The sequence below is a fragment of the Euprymna scolopes genome, chromosome 1, assembly GCF_053919585.1.
Source record: "Euprymna scolopes isolate OS-2025 chromosome 1, ASM5391958v1, whole genome shotgun sequence".
NCBI lineage: Eukaryota > Metazoa > Mollusca > Cephalopoda > Sepiida > Sepiolidae > Euprymna > Euprymna scolopes.
The window spans coordinates 55310334-55326558 of NC_136482.1; the positions used below are offsets into that span (position 1 = coordinate 55310334).

The following is a 16225-nucleotide window of genomic DNA, read 5'->3' on the forward strand; positions in this document are numbered from 1 at the left end:
TCTTTGAGTCTGTTGGAAGGAAATGTTTATTAGCTTCCTGGCGAGATTATGTGAGAATGACAATGTCGTCCATATTTCTCGTGAATATACTGGAGTGACAGATTTGCAATATACACTGTTCTAATCTGAGTATGTGTGTAATGTTAAATGAGAGGTTGATTCCATGAGTACATTTAATATCTGTTTGTAAGTTGGTTCTTTGTATTTGAAGTGTATGTTGTTAACTATTATGCATAAGTATGAAACAATGAAACCAATGCAGTAAAGGTTATTGATGTAGTTGCAGTCTATGATAAGGTTTTCAGTAGGGTGTGCCGGTACGAATATGTAGAGAGGGATAACATCAAGACTTAATGTGTATTTGATGTGCTGTAAATGGTAGAGTTGTAGTGGGTGCACTCTGATAATATGATATCGGACTGCATTTGAATATAAATATAATGATCGGTATTATTTAGCAACGTGTTACTTTTATATTACAATATTCAGTTATGAATATCAACACGTGAACGTTCTATTACAATAAATAAATAAATTGTAAGTAGTTGTATTGTTTGATCATGACGATAACCAACAAAGTGCCACTTTACATGGGGATAGAAAATGTATGTCGGTAGGACAAAATTGACTACACCGAAAGTTATAAGTTGGAGAAAACAATTCTAGAACTGCCATACTTGCCAAAATATATTTTCTAACACAACAAAACACCGGATTTAATTCAATTAGTTATTATTTTATTTTACAAATAACGTGCTATGTAATCATCATTTTAAATCACAGAAAATGAATTGTCTACTGAGTTCCAATGCAACACCATTCGTGTATAAAGTCGCACAGGGAAAGTACAGACCAAACCTACAAAAAGACATTAAAGCAATGATTTGAATGTAAGTAACGAATGTATACAATGTGACTAAAATGAAGAATAAAAGATTTCAATTTTAAATCTGCTTTTTACTTTTCTACTAGAAAGAAAAATGTCAATGACATAAGTGATGTATAAATAAATAAAAGTTTTTTATTTCTTTATATGTAATCTCATTAAAATCTATAGAAATGCAGATATAATACGTACCATTGATTTATAACCTAACGGGTTTAACGATATAACATATTTATAAAACTCTATAAAGTATAAACTGTTAATGTTAGGGGGTAAGTTGTTTACTTAGACTGTTTTCGGTTGACTGAAGTTGAGATCAGAAATATTAACCTTATAGTAACAATAATCAAATCAGGCTGAACATCAACTGCAATATAGTATTAATACTGATTCAATATTTAATGTCGCAATATTGTAGAGAAATATAAATAATGAATTAATAGATTAAGAAATATTGAAACTACCATCGACGACAATAAGACTGGATATTAATAGTATTCGGTATGTGGGAGTAATATTTACCTCGTTATGTAATACATAATTAGACAACGTAATATTATACACTAAGTAATTAAAATTGAGTACAATTTTAAAAACTGATTTTAGCTAACAAGCGCGATTAATACTCCCGTCGGAGGTGCCTCCTTGTCCAGAAAAATTTGAACTCATTAATTTAACTGAACTCAGTGTCAAAATGGACGCAAAATAAATAAATTAAAATGTAAATAAAACATTTATAAATATACGTAATGAGTTTTTGATTTAAAATAATAATATTGAATAAATTAAAAACGAAATTTTAATTTAAAGATTGGATAAATTTAAAGACGAGCAATAGATTTTAAGCAAAAGTTTTAAAAGATTAATACATGCAAGTTAGGAAAGCATTTCATGCAAGGCATGAAAAGTTTATAATAAAACTACTAAAAGTTTATTATAAACTTCTAAACAATAAGGTACAATATTTAATTTGAAATTTACATTTTTGGGCGTTTTCATTTATTATATTCTATTCAGTTATAGCTCAAACACACACACACACACAAAAAAAAAATCAATGCCTATTTTAAAATAATTATTTCTTTATTTGCTTATGTATTTGATTTTTAGTGATTTAATAATTTCATTTTCAGTTATCATACGAACACAAGAAAATCGGTCGATGCCTATTTGAAAATAATTATTGACGCAAAATTCTACTTTTACTTTCAGGAGGATTTTGATTTGGTACAAGAAGTCACACGATATCGTCTACATATAAGTAACGCAGTTTGTTTTATTTTTTTTTTAGGGTGGGTCTTTAAATTACTACATTAGCTTGAGTTACCGTACAAACTCCTACAGTACACGGTCGCCAACAAACTAAAATAAATGTAACGGTCTCAGTATATTACTTTATTTTTATTATCATAGTTTAGTAACAAAAAAATGATAATAATTATTTAGGGAAAATTCAACTTCTCTTTTGTTTATTGATTTTTACTAGAAGGAAAAGCTGTCTTTCAGGAATACATCAGTTTGTTTGCGCCACATAATCACATTTTCATTTGTTTCCAGGTAGTTCGGTAATTGCAATTCCAGCGATAACTTTGATTTTTTTTTCGAAAATTACATGCTCTGATAAATATATATGTAAGAATCCAATTATTTCCTTTCACGGTCAATTATTTTATGCATATCATTTCTCCCCGTGTTAAATATCGCTTTGTGTTTATAGTTTTATCAGTTTATCAGTTCATTTGTAGCAGTTTATCGGCAGACACTATTTTACATGGCTTGCACATCATAATTTAAGTTTTTGAGGGCTTTACTTACGGAATCTCTTCTGTCTGTGCGCCATATTTTAAGTGGTTCCTTAGTAATTCAACAATAATATTTAAATAATATATTCTTACTTAACATTCTTTTACGTCTCCTAAGACAACGCCGAGTAACGGGCCCTGCTAGTTTGAATACAAACCTACACGATTTTACATATTTTTTTGTTTTGTTTTTGTTTTGTTTTTTGTTTTTTTTGCTCTACGACGCTTTCTTTCCGTTACGGTTTTGATTTTTTTATGTTTTTTATATGGAGAGGAATTCTGTATAAGTACCCCTTTTTCTTATTTAAGATAAGGTTATGTTGCTTTAATAACCATAATATATTTTACACTAATTTATTTGTAAAGCACAAATTTAACTTAGTTTCTAATCCCGGTCCATATGATTTATTAGTATTAAGATAACGTGAAAAAACATAATATACGTTGTTTGTCACTCTTTATTGGAATTCATATACATCTCTGCCTACTCCCACTATGAAACTATCTTATTGTACTGTCATTATTTTTTTTAATTCTTAAAAAAAAACTTTGTAAACTTTCTTAAAAGGAAATGTTTTATGCCATAAAATAGAAACATGTTTAGAGTAAATAAAAGAACATAATTTTATAGGTTTTATTAATGAATATTCAGTAATAACGAGAAAAATCGAGATAAAAAATAAAAAAAATAATAAACATGAGACATTTAAGGGATATTAAATAATGTTATCGCAAAGCAAAAACGTCTAATAGATTAGATAGAGAAAACAGAAAACATTTTGTGTCCAAGGGCTTTCGCGCGAGAACAATATATATATATATATATATATATATATATATATATATATAGTAAGTTCTAAAATATATATGGCACTTAAGCTACACAGGATATTCCGCGTTTCATCCACGCTAGGATGTATCAGGCTTGTGCGAGGAGTTATCGTTGTTTAAAAAAACACCGAATGAAAACAATTCAAGTAAACAAATACTGGGAACTCAAAGAAAGCGGACGTTCGCCGGTAGTCCAATGGAAAATAGTAAGACACGCAAACACATGTAGAGACCTAGACGATCTATGTAAATTATGCCTTCATGAAAAATTTGCTATCCTATACTTTAAAGAACACCAACATCTATTAAACTGTAGGAGAGAAATAGCGAACAATTGTGTTCACAGGATGAACTTTACTCGAGGATAGCGATACAAAATAACTTTAAAATTATCAATAACAATAGAAAATAAATAAATAAAATAAGCATACCTATACATAAATTATCATTCATATAAACTAACGTAAAAGAAAAAAGAAAAAAAATATTTAACCTAGGCTTAAAATAGGTCAGAACACTAGATATATACGCTCCCCGCTAAAATATCACACACAAAGGAAGGGGTGAACCAGAGGTCAACAGGACCTTTGTCCTATAAGTACCTGCTCATTGACTGATTAGGAAGGGTGCGGTGGAAACTAGGAAGCTGATTGGCTAACTAAAACTCAATAGAATGTGCGTATATAACAAGGCGAGACAACCACAACTCCTCGCATACGCCCGATGAATCCTGGCGTGGATGAAACGCGGAATATTCTGTGTAGCTTAATTGGCATATATATTTTATAACTTGATACCTTGCATACCTACGTATTGAGCACTGTTGAAGCAAACACTTAAAGTTTACGTATAAATTTATACTTTCGTATAATAATTTATGTGATTAAATGAACTAGCCATATATATATATATATATATATATATATAGATATATATATATATAAATATATGTGTGTGTGTGTGTGTGTGTGTGTCTGTGTGTAGGTTTAAACTTTTATAATACTTTGAAGTTCTGAGTGTCATGATTTCTAAAAATCTATGGATAAAATTCTCTGTAAATCTGAAATATTGGAATTTTCAAACGAGAAGATGTGTTGTTTAAAAGTCTTGTATCTACTTGAAATAAACTGAAATTAAGGGGAATATGTATTCATTGATGGCTAATGCATATTGTTTAAATTTCACAAAAGTCAGATAAGAATTGAGTGTTTCACGATCATTTTATCTCTCTTTCATGAAAAGAAATTAAGGTAAAGATTAAACTAAATATAATTGACTTACGATTTAATAGATGCCGTATTGTACTCCACCATATGGATATTGATTTCCAGCATATGGCCATACTACATAAGGTATGTGATTTGTTGTTTGGCTGTTAACAGTGCTGCCATAGGGAGAGCCGTGGTAACCACCCCATCCACCATAATTTGTAGATGGATACCTTCCATACGATGAGAATGTAGATGGTCCCGTTCCATATCCCCATCCAGTGCTGGATATGCCACTTCCGTAATAACCTCCTGGACCTCCATATCCACCATATCCTCCATATCCTCCATATCCACCATATCCTCCATATCCACCATATCCACCATATCCTCCTAAACCTCCATATCCACCATATCCTCCATATCCGCCATATCCTCCTACACCACCATATCCTCCATATCCACCATATCCTCCATATCCTCCATATCCTCCTAGACCTCCATGTCCACCATATCCTCCATATCCACCATATCCACCATGTCCTCCATATCCACCATATCCACCATATCCGCCATATCCTCCTAGACCTCCATATCCACCATATCCACCATATCCGCCATATCCGCCATATCCTCCTAGACCTCCATATCCACTATATCCTCCATATCCTCCATATCCACCATGTCCTCCATATCCACCATATCCTCCATATCCTCCATATCCTCCTAGACCTCTATATCCTCCATATCCACCGTATCCTCCATATCCTCCATATCCACCATATCCTCCATATCTTCCATATCCTCCGTATCCTCCGTAGCCTCCATATCCTCCATATCCTCCATAGCCCCCATAACCACCATAGCTTCCAGAGCTTGTGTGTTGTTGTGGTTTTTTTGAAGTTGCTAAAACCGAAAATAAATTAGTTGTATTGCTTTGCAAAAACACAATGAGTAAAATATAGACATTTAAAAAAGTATAAACTTACATAATTATCTATTTATAACATAAGAAAAGTAGTAAAGCATTTTAGCCTTTATTGAAATATCCGTCATTGTATTTAAGAATAAAGACGTAGTAGTATATTGTTACTAGTTATGTACTTGAATAAGAACTCTTTCCTGTGAATATCAAGATTGGACGCAGCAATCTACACATAACAAGAAATATGCATATATAAAACCATTTGAGACTGAAAAGCGGTGGATAATCGATAAAAATCTCTGTTTTGATCACAAACGCATTTAAATTTTTATTCTAGAACTAGACATGAAGAGAATATTCTTTATATATTTTAATACATTGCTTGGCCACTCCAAGTTATTAGTCATTTTATGATTTAAAGTTCAAAAACAAAAAATAAACGTAAATTTCATTTATAAAACAAACTATTTCTGCCTACCAGTCCGCATTTTATGAAAGTGTATTTTCTCTGAGACGATAAGTTCCAAAACGGTGTAAAGCATATCGAATTATTGCATTATTATTGGCCGTTTTTCATGGGTTTTAACCCGTGAAAATAGATGCTAATGGGCCAAAATCGAAGGAAATTAGAACTTGATAGGCCTAAGTCCACCAAATGTTTGCTTTTATGCGTGCGCATATATATAAGAATTAACTAACGTTAACGTATATATATATATATATATATATATATATATATATATATATACATATACACACACGCAAACGTTAGTTTATTCTTGGCTATTTCTTATCCAACTAATGCTAGCCCAAACGATAACGACAGGCTGGAGCGCTATATGTTTGGATTTCGGATTAGATTTTAGCAATTAACACGAAAGTCACATATTCTTTTTCTTTGGAAATCACTACTATACATTACATCAATAGATAAAAGACTCTACAATAATATATACGAAATCTGTAAAAATTAAAATATGTTAAAACGTATTTTACAACCAGGCAACGCCATGCGTCCCTGCTAGTGTGATATATTGACAAACGCACTTATTAAGATCGTAGGACACTGCTGAAAGTTTTCTGAACTATCGAATTAACATACAATGGTTTTGCATTATTCACGTTTTATGTCAGAAAAGTAATGCTTAAGAAGAATGCTGTTCACTCATATTATTCACTAAATACAATAAATCTTGAACAGTAAACACCCCTCTTTATAAAACGAAGAACGGGATCAGTAATATTTAAAAAGTGCAAAATACTGATCACAGTATAGACATGTTAGATCAAAGAAATCGGCTCTAGATTCTAAAAACCTCATAAAATAAATATGATGTTGTTGCAAAGAAAAAAGAGTACACAAAACCTCAGCTCACTGTAGGGGCGTTGTTCATCGGTACTTTCTGCAGAATTGTTTTCACGTCTGTCCCCATCTACTCCAGCGGCCTGTTTTTATAAGACAGAGTCCTCTAAATTCGCAAATGTGTGCGAGAGCACAGGAGATTCTGCGAGACTGCATTGTTATATAAGGCCGCAGGCGCCATCTTGGAACCTTTTAAGCATCATGACGCTACGTAGGCAAAGGGCACACCGAGGCCGTTTAAGAGGTAAAAATACGTCCCCACAATTTTCGCCACACTCCCCCTGGTATCATTATCACATAGAGGGCCCCTGCGGTGACCTTTTTATTCGGGTGCTTCTTCGGAGAGGGGGATCGGGGCTTCAACCTCGCCTGTTCTTTCGTCCTCGATTTCAGGGTCGGTGAACCTAAGGCTTCTAATCTCAGGGTCGCTGTCCGACGAAGTCGGTGTAACCCAGAATGATGGTTCACTGGTCTCGGATCCAGTTTCGCTTTCATCGCTGAATGGCAGCTACGCTTGCGATGTCGACCGAAGATCCTTGATGTGACGGGGCACCCCATCAACCCGCACCGATTGCGGGCTTATTACCTCAGTAACATGCTCGGTTCCGTAGCGTGTGGTGCACTTGCGGCGGGGATTCTTAACCCAGACATTCCCCTCTTTGATAGTCTCTCTCGCCGCCTCTGGCTCGGGCAGTGGGCTGGTCTCCACGCCTCTCACCCTGACGTGGTACTTGTGCAGTGCTTCGGCTGGCGCGGTAGAGGATGAAATGTCATCCTTAGGGGTGACGTTATACCAATAGACCGCCTCAGGCATCGTACACCTCTTCCTAGCTGCGATATTCTTGACGGTCCTGTGATTTCTCTCAATAATCCCGTTTTGTCTAGGCATATGGGCGCACCGAAATCGCAGACGCCACCCCAGCCGTCTGAGAACGGTTTGAAGTGCTCGCTAACAAAGGCGGTGCCATTGTCGGTCAGTAGGGCTGCGCTCAAGGAAAACACTTTCCAGCTCACGGACAAGGCGGCCCATTCCTGTCGGCAAAGGGGCCACCACAATGCAAATATAGACAGTCCGCAATCGATGAGCGTCAGAAAATTCCCGCCGTTGTGGTGAGTTACGTCCATTACGAGCCTGTTGCAAGTTCCTCTTACACTCAGTTTTCCCTTCTTCCACCGGACAAGTGCTGGGTCGATCGACCGGGAGGTTTTAAAGCTCCGCACAACAGATTTCACGTTCGTCTTTGACACATAGAGGTCGACAAGCCTGGCGAAGTAAAAGGTTCGGTTTACACCGAGGTGCCCGCTTTGGCAATGAACATCAGCAACACGGCCCGGGCTAAGCAGACCCCCCACCGCGGCGCAATTCACAGGTGCTGGTCGTCCACTTCTTTTGGCAGGTCCAGCAAACGGCGTGACACTATGGTCAGGCGATCCGCGCGATTATGACAGGACTGCACCAGTATCACATCTACGGCTAGGTTGAATTCCTTGATGATCTCGGTCAGCGTAGCAAGTCGTCTCTGTATTAGCATTTCGACCAATGCCTTCGTTGTTAACCGTGCTTTCCCACTCAAGGCATCGGTTATCCACCGATGCACGCATGTGGAGTCTGGGATGATTTTTAGCACTCTGGCCTGCCACTGAAGCACCAGATTTACCTCTTTGAGTGTAGCATCAAGCTCAGCCAGGTTTATGTGCCCGGCGCTATTTTCCGGCCAGCAGGCATCAATCCATCGACCGCCAGAGCAAGGCCAACGGCGAGTGAGCTGGCGTCCACCCAAACTGTAAACTCGCTTCCGTCGACGCACCAGCTCCCTCGCACGGGGTCGTCCTCGATCACTCTGGCCACATCTTCCAACAGCCTGCTTCGAAGGGCGGGATCGCGCACCTCATCTTCCCATCCTGTTGACATTGAAGTCGCACGTCGCTTTATGGCCGCCACCGCCACCCGCAGCCACCCACACACGGAGAGGTGGCCTACCAGTTTTCTGCAGACGGAAAAAATGCTCCGACGCGAGATGTTTGATGGAACTTCCGGGATGTCACCACCTCTTCTCTAGCGGAGTTCGTCTGCACTGCCGCTCACATGTAAGCCAAGAACTTTCGCTCCAACATGCAGCGCTCTGGCTCCTTGCACGACAGCCCGAAGCTCTCAAAGTGTTTTTCACCGCCTAGGCAGACATGAGGCTCTCGTTCACGAAAATGTCGTCAATATACGACGACGTCGCCTGTCGCACGGCTTCATTCTGACGCGGGATCGCCTGCATAATCGCTGACATATTGTTCGGGGCAACGTTCAGGCCGAATCCCAGCCTGGCCAAACAATAGCGAGTCCCTTTGATCTCGACGGTCTGGAACAGCGATTTCTCGACTTGTATCTGCAGGTAGGTTCTTCGTAGAGTCAGGATTGCTGTGTACACCCCCTCATGCCGCCACTCCCTCAGTTTATGTGCGCAGAGGTTAGCCTCGCCGTGTGTGGGACGAAGTGTTAATTGATGTCCCGGTAATCCATGACGGATCGGACCTTCTGTTTATTCTCTTGCCTGGCGGCCATCAGGGGGATCAGCCCCCTTTGATGCGCGAGCTCATACTCTGGGTACGAAATCAGCCAGCCATTATCCATCCAAACCTGGAGTTCTGCCTCGTACTGCCCCCTGAGCAACGCGGGAGGGGGATATTCCGTCAGCCGATTCCGCAAGGACACTAGTGGCTGATCGCCGGACCACTTCCAGGATACAGTCCACGCGTTTGTGCCCTTGTCGTATTCCGCGTGGAAGTCGGGTTCATCAAGAGTGATTGCTGCACAGACCTGTTCCTCGCGTTGAAAAAAACCTCACATCACCGACGCCGTCCACGGTGATGCCACCCAATTGTATAATAGTGTCCATTCCAAGAAAAAGGTCGCATACAAGAAGCTCCCTGTCGACCACAAATGCCTTCACAGCCACCGGGAGGCCACCACCAACGCTTATATGGACAATGCTCACCCCACAACACGCCAGCGAGCCTCCGCCAATGGTTAATACTAGGACCTTCTGTTTCATTCATGCGGTGCAACATTTCTTGCGTATGAGGGTTTGGGTGCATCTGGTGTCAACCAGCGCTGAGCGACTACAACCATCAATTCGCACTTTTACACCCATCAATTCGCTACAGGAAGAGCCTTGTCCAGTGTTGCTTTGGGGAGGATGCTGGCGTCGCAGCTTCCTCCCCTTGACAGTTTCCCGGACAGTTACGTGCTACGTGGTCTGGCTTGTTCCATCTTGGACTCTTTTAAGCATCATGACGCTGCGACGGAAAAGCGCACACACAGGTCGTTTAAGAGGTTAGCCTGCGTTCTCACAATTTTCGCCACATATGGAAAAAAATCGATGAATCGCAAGAAAATAAAACAATAAGTTTTTCAGCCCAAAAGTCATAGAAACATCGAAAAAGATGACGGGTGACATTTTTTACTTTAATTCTATATTACTCGTTGTATTTACAAAAGTTAAATTATATATATAGTAACGGAGACCCCCCCTACAACCATGTTTCCTTCTTCAACATCAGGGGTCTATATTTCCATATTTTAGAGGTTGAAACGCAATTACAGGAGAATAAACCAGACCTATTATTTTTAGGGAAACTGACATTGAACAGACTTTTTCCCTAGATGAGTTCGGAATTAAAGGATACTTTAACTTAACATCCAAATCTGACACCGAAGATCGCTATGAGTATGGAATTTGTGCCTACATTTCCATGTGGTAGGGACATTTCTAGAGAAGATCCTAACTTACCCTATATGTGCTTCCTGGTTTCTCACACTATTGTTCATATCTGCTCTCTAACTCAGCGAAGTTACTATCTTTAAAAGCATATCTGAGAAAATTGACCACACCGTCTCTGCTAATCATACAACTATCATCCACGTATGTGGAGACTTCAATGTTCAAACAAGATCGATGATGAGGAGAGGTTCTTTCACGAATTCTCCATTGCTTATGACCTCACTCATATTGTTCACGAACCCACCCGTGTGCGCGACACTGCCGGCTAGTATGCAAGTCTCCTAGACCTCTTTCTCACAACTTGCTCTGAGCTATGTTCGTCTTCCGTTCTGTCTCCACTGGAATCCTCCGAACATTCTGCTGTATCAGTTAAGATAAAAACGAAATGTAATAAGTCCTCTGACGAACCTCTCTATTGTACAGTATATCTATACTCTATGGCTTACTGGGATAGCTTCCGAACATTTATATCAGATCTACCTTTGCGTTTCATGTTTAAAAAGGATGTATCCTCTATAGTATCAGACATGACGGAATGGTTAATTGTAGATGTCGACAGTTTCATACCCTCGAAAACATTCCAGCAAAAACCTAATAGCTAGCCGTGGTTCTCTCCAAAATGTGCTACTGCCATTGCGCACATAAATCAGCTTTTCCATCGATTTCGACGTAATAGACCTAGACTTAAGCCGCTTTCAGGACTGCGAGCAACTACTGTAAAAAGTAATAAAGAATGCGAGAGAGTTGTATGCTCAGTCTGCCAAGTCCATGGTAGCTGAGCAGCTGCTTGGTTCCCACTAGTTTTAGCAAATAACAAATAAGCTCCAGAACAGAAGATTGTGCTCTATCCCAACTATCATCAATGGATCTGGGATAATCTCGTCAGTATCAGACAAAGCCAGACTCCTTGTCAAGAACTTTGCAGCTAATTCTACCCTATGTGACCAAGACTACTAACGCCTCGCCTTTCCTTCTGTATCAGAAAACACGCTATGCGACATACAAATATATGTACGTGATGTTGCCAAGCTTATCAAAAACCTTGATTCCAGTAAAGCAACTGGCCCTGATGGCATTCGAATTATAGTGTTCAAAAAGCTTCAACCAGAACTAGTTTCCATACTTACAAAGCTGTTTAAGCATTGTTTTAAGGAGAATTGCTTCCCAACACCTTGGAAAATATCATCAGTATGGCCTATATTTAAGACTTCAGGTGATCGGTCATCTCCCTCTTAATACAGACCAAGAAGTATTCTGTGCGTCGTGAGTAAGTTGCTGGAATCTGTGTTAAATAGAGAAGTAATCAACCATCTCAGCAAACATAACCTTCTTAATGACATGCAATATGGTTTGGTTCTGCTAGATCTACAGCAGATGTGCTTACTGTTATATCTTATAGGATTAGCGAATCTCTCGATGGAGGCGTCTTTCATAGGGCAATTGCTCTTGCCATTTCAAATGCCATTAATCCTGGCCCCAACTCTTTTCTTGATCTACATTAATGATCTTCCAAATCACATCCTTAGATCATTCGTAGACATTTATGCTGACGACACTCCATCTATGACGGCACGCCAAGGACCGTAAACAACTAATTTCTGTCTGATACGTTCTCTTTTGATCTTGAGCGCATGGTACAATGGTGAAAGAAGTGGCTAGTTACTTTTAATGTATTTAAAACCAAGATTCTATTTTTACATCATCTTATCCCCATCTGGCATCAACTGAAATGAACAGCTCTCGTTTTGGAGAAGTTTCATGTTTCGACAAGCTTCTAGGCTTGACCTTTACTCATGAACTGAAATAGAACCCGTACATTAAATCCGTTGCCAATGTCGCTTGAAAAATGGTGGGATCCTTCTATAGACCCAGTATATATCTCACTGCTGATGCAATTCTCTACATATATAAGAGCCAGCTACGTCCAAAGATGGAGTACTCTGGCCAGGATGAGTATTTTCCTACTCTGAGATTGATATTAAAAACCTTCTTTTTCTAATTAAAATTTATTAAAACACTTAATGTACTCAATCATGGATATGCGGGCGACTTTATGAAAGTTAACTAATTTGCATATTTCTTTAGGTAACGAACTATTATTTATTACTTATTCATTGTTTATGAGTTCTCATTCGGTGACTGGTTCAATTAAACTATTACGTATAATTCTATGCATTCATAGTTTCTACATTGTACATAATTGCGTAGAATTTATAATGAAAACGTTCTAGCAAACACATGTGTTTAAGTAGCGTTGTCTTTGTGTGCGAAACTTCTATACCAAACCCCTCTCTGAATATTCCGTCTACAGAATTGATACTTGATATATACGAGATTTTAACTTTGGAAACATTTTCGATTAGATTTTTAACCTGTAGACATATCTGCTGCGGCGTCAAAATTGAAAAAAAGGTAGATGTTTACAGGAGTAAATAGAGTAACTGCTGCGTATTTTTTGACTTGAACTCACTTACGTTTTATTCTCTTTGCCCATCTGACGATATCTCAAACGGTAAGAACGAAAGATGAAGTGCTAATTAACGATTAAGGCTGGAACACCGAATGGTTTGGTTTCAATTCCAGCTGATAGCACTGAAATATTTTTTAAACTTTTGAAATCATTACTATGTATATTGGGTGCAAGATAATAATCAATAGAGAATTTTAACCAACAAATACGAAATCTGCAGTAATTACATTATCATATTTAAAAGTATTTTACATCCGGGCAAACCCGGGCAGCTTGCTAGTAAACTTACATTTATAAGGAAATCTCTAACAAGAATCGACTATCGTTCAAATGATTGCACTTAAATCGTATTTTAAGTGTCACGAAGCCTTTTTTATATTTAAAATTAATATTTAATCGACGAAATGTTGCATCCTCTGCCTGTTTTACAAGTATTTTAGTGGTAAATTTTCCGACGAACTGCAAATCCCTAGACGTAAATACACCCGACAAACCCAACAAGCAGCAAAATCCCACTTCCACATAGTAGAGATCCCTAGGTGCCAAGACGCCTTCGACTCTAATAATTAGGAGTTCCCTTTCGGTTCCTGCTTTTCCCACTGTACTGACATGCAAAAGTTAAACTGTTATGTAAACGGATATCTTTCTGCTCAACTTCCTACATAGTATCCCTGCAATTATGTCCCATAAAGTAGCACTGACGATTATAGGTTATTCATAAAAAAAGTTAGCGGTTTAAGTCTAAATATTTCAATGAGTCTTAAAATTATAATCGTTGTTTTCTAGATTTTGGTCGATATTTCAATACAGTTATATATGAATGACATAATTTTTCCAATTACTATTATACGAGAGTATTTTATTAGCTCTTTTTTTATAATCTAACTAGTTTATATTTCGAACTTTTTGGCATCCAAACTGTATACGCACCTGAAGGGACGGCTTGGGTTGGTGTACAAAGAGCAATAACTGGAATGTAGAAGATTGTTCATATTAAAATCGAAATAAAAGAACAACTCGAATGTTGAGTTAGGTCCATACAATCAATCAATCAATCAATAAATCAATATATATATATATATATATATATATAGAGAGAGAGAGAGAGAGAGAGAGTGAGAGAGAGAAAGAAAAGGAGAGATATTATGTTCAAGTCTAATGAACGAACATATACAAAACTAACTTCCAAAATAGAATATAATGAATGAGATGATATCATAACAAACGAACACTAATCGCAGCCATCCGAAACGGATGATATTATGCCTTGTAGCATGATAACATGAAAATAAAACAAATACAGAATTACGCCCTCCAAAAAATAGGAGGCATTACATGGGAAGAACCTAGGAAACAGTAATGGGTGTGAGTAGTACAACATTCAAAAAGAAGATAGTCCTGGGAACACAAAACAGACTCAACCCACTACCTAAAAAATTACACGGGAAAATTACGTTTAATTCATTTATAGAATGAAAGAAATGACTAGGATGATGGTCTCTTATGATACGAGAACCAGCGATCACTAAACATTCCATTAAAATGTAATACAAAAATTAATTTCCAATATAATCTGGAGTCTTTTTTTTTTTAATTCCTACTCATTAGCACATTATTTTTAAATGTAATATCTTTTCCCAGCATCCCAACCATATCATACTTTTACTAATGCTGAATGTGCACAGATAAATTATCTCCCTTGAAAATAAATGAAAATGAGATTCAAAGAAGATTTTAAAACGGCATCATTTTTTATTAAATCACTTTAATATTGTTAATAATAATAATAATAATAATAATAATAATGATAATAATAATAATAATAATAATAATAATAATAATAATAATCCTAACGATAAAACTATAGCATATATATAAATAAATATGCAATACAAATTAGCAGTATATACTACAGTATATTAATTTATTATAAACTGTTTATAAATAAGTATGCAAATTAACAACACCTATATAAGTACCGAAATTGTCGATTATTTTATTATACTTCCAATGATTTGGAGATTCACAAAACTGCAATATTAGTTCAAGATCGATATAAATATAACTTTCTCTCTCTCTCTCTATATATATATATATATATATATATATATATATGTGTGTGTGTGTGTGTGTGTGTGTGTGTGTGTGTGTGTGTGTGTGTGTGTGCGTGTGTGTCTGTGTGCGTGCGTGTGTGTGTATAAGGGTTACTAAATATTTAAAATATAATTACTTAATATTTTGCTTGTATGACACAGGATCCAAATAAAGTAGCAGCTCCGGATATACACACACACACACACACACACACACACACACACACACATATATATATATATATATATATATATATATATATATATATATATATATATATATATATATAAAAGGACTACTAAATGCTTTGGATATAATTACTCAAATGTTACCTGGTCTATAAAAAGGTCATAACAAATTAGCAGCTTGTAATCAAAGAAATTAAGAGGTTAACTTATTTGTTGTAATGTATTTTATATTATTTATTTATTTAGCAAAATGCTACAATAAAATATTCTTTAGATGAAAAGCGTTGACACATAATCTTGTAATTGACAAAATGATTTTAAAATGGTTATTAAAGAAAGGCTTTTTAATTATTCATTCATATTACCTGTAATGACTGCAACTGCTTTCAACAACATGGCGGCCATATTGTCCGTGATTCTACTAAAGTACAATTTTAAAGGATATAGTATTTAAAAGTGTATATCAATATTACAAATACGGGAAACAATTTACACCATTATTGTTATTTATTTTCAATAGTGTTCGAACATGTTTAATCATGAATATAATTCAGGAATCTTATAATAGCAGCATTTCAATAGGCATTAAACCGAGAAAATTGATCATCAATTATCCAATAAGTTAATTTTAACAGGTATGGGGACAGAGAAAACGGAAGAAACAAGGGACCTCATAGAAAAATAG

The 16225-nt window shown here is 36.8% G+C and overlaps 1 protein-coding gene across 1 annotated transcript in view; it reads right to left on the minus strand.

Annotated features, from left to right (window-relative positions):
• Positions 1 to 721: 721 nt before the first annotated feature.
• Positions 722 to 16225, minus strand: part of LOC145280270 (uncharacterized) — a 60824-nt gene continuing 45320 nt past the window's right edge. Inside the window, exons 5-8 of the mRNA XM_080132046.1 lie at positions 15906 to 15958; positions 14189 to 14227; positions 4801 to 5633; positions 722 to 858 (exon numbers count right to left, since the gene is read on the minus strand). Coding sequence (XP_079988172.1) covers positions 4804 to 5633; positions 14189 to 14227; positions 15906 to 15958 — 922 coding nt within the window. The 3' untranslated portion in view covers positions 722 to 858; positions 4801 to 4803. The remainder of the gene's footprint in view (positions 859 to 4800; positions 5634 to 14188; positions 14228 to 15905; positions 15959 to 16225) is intronic.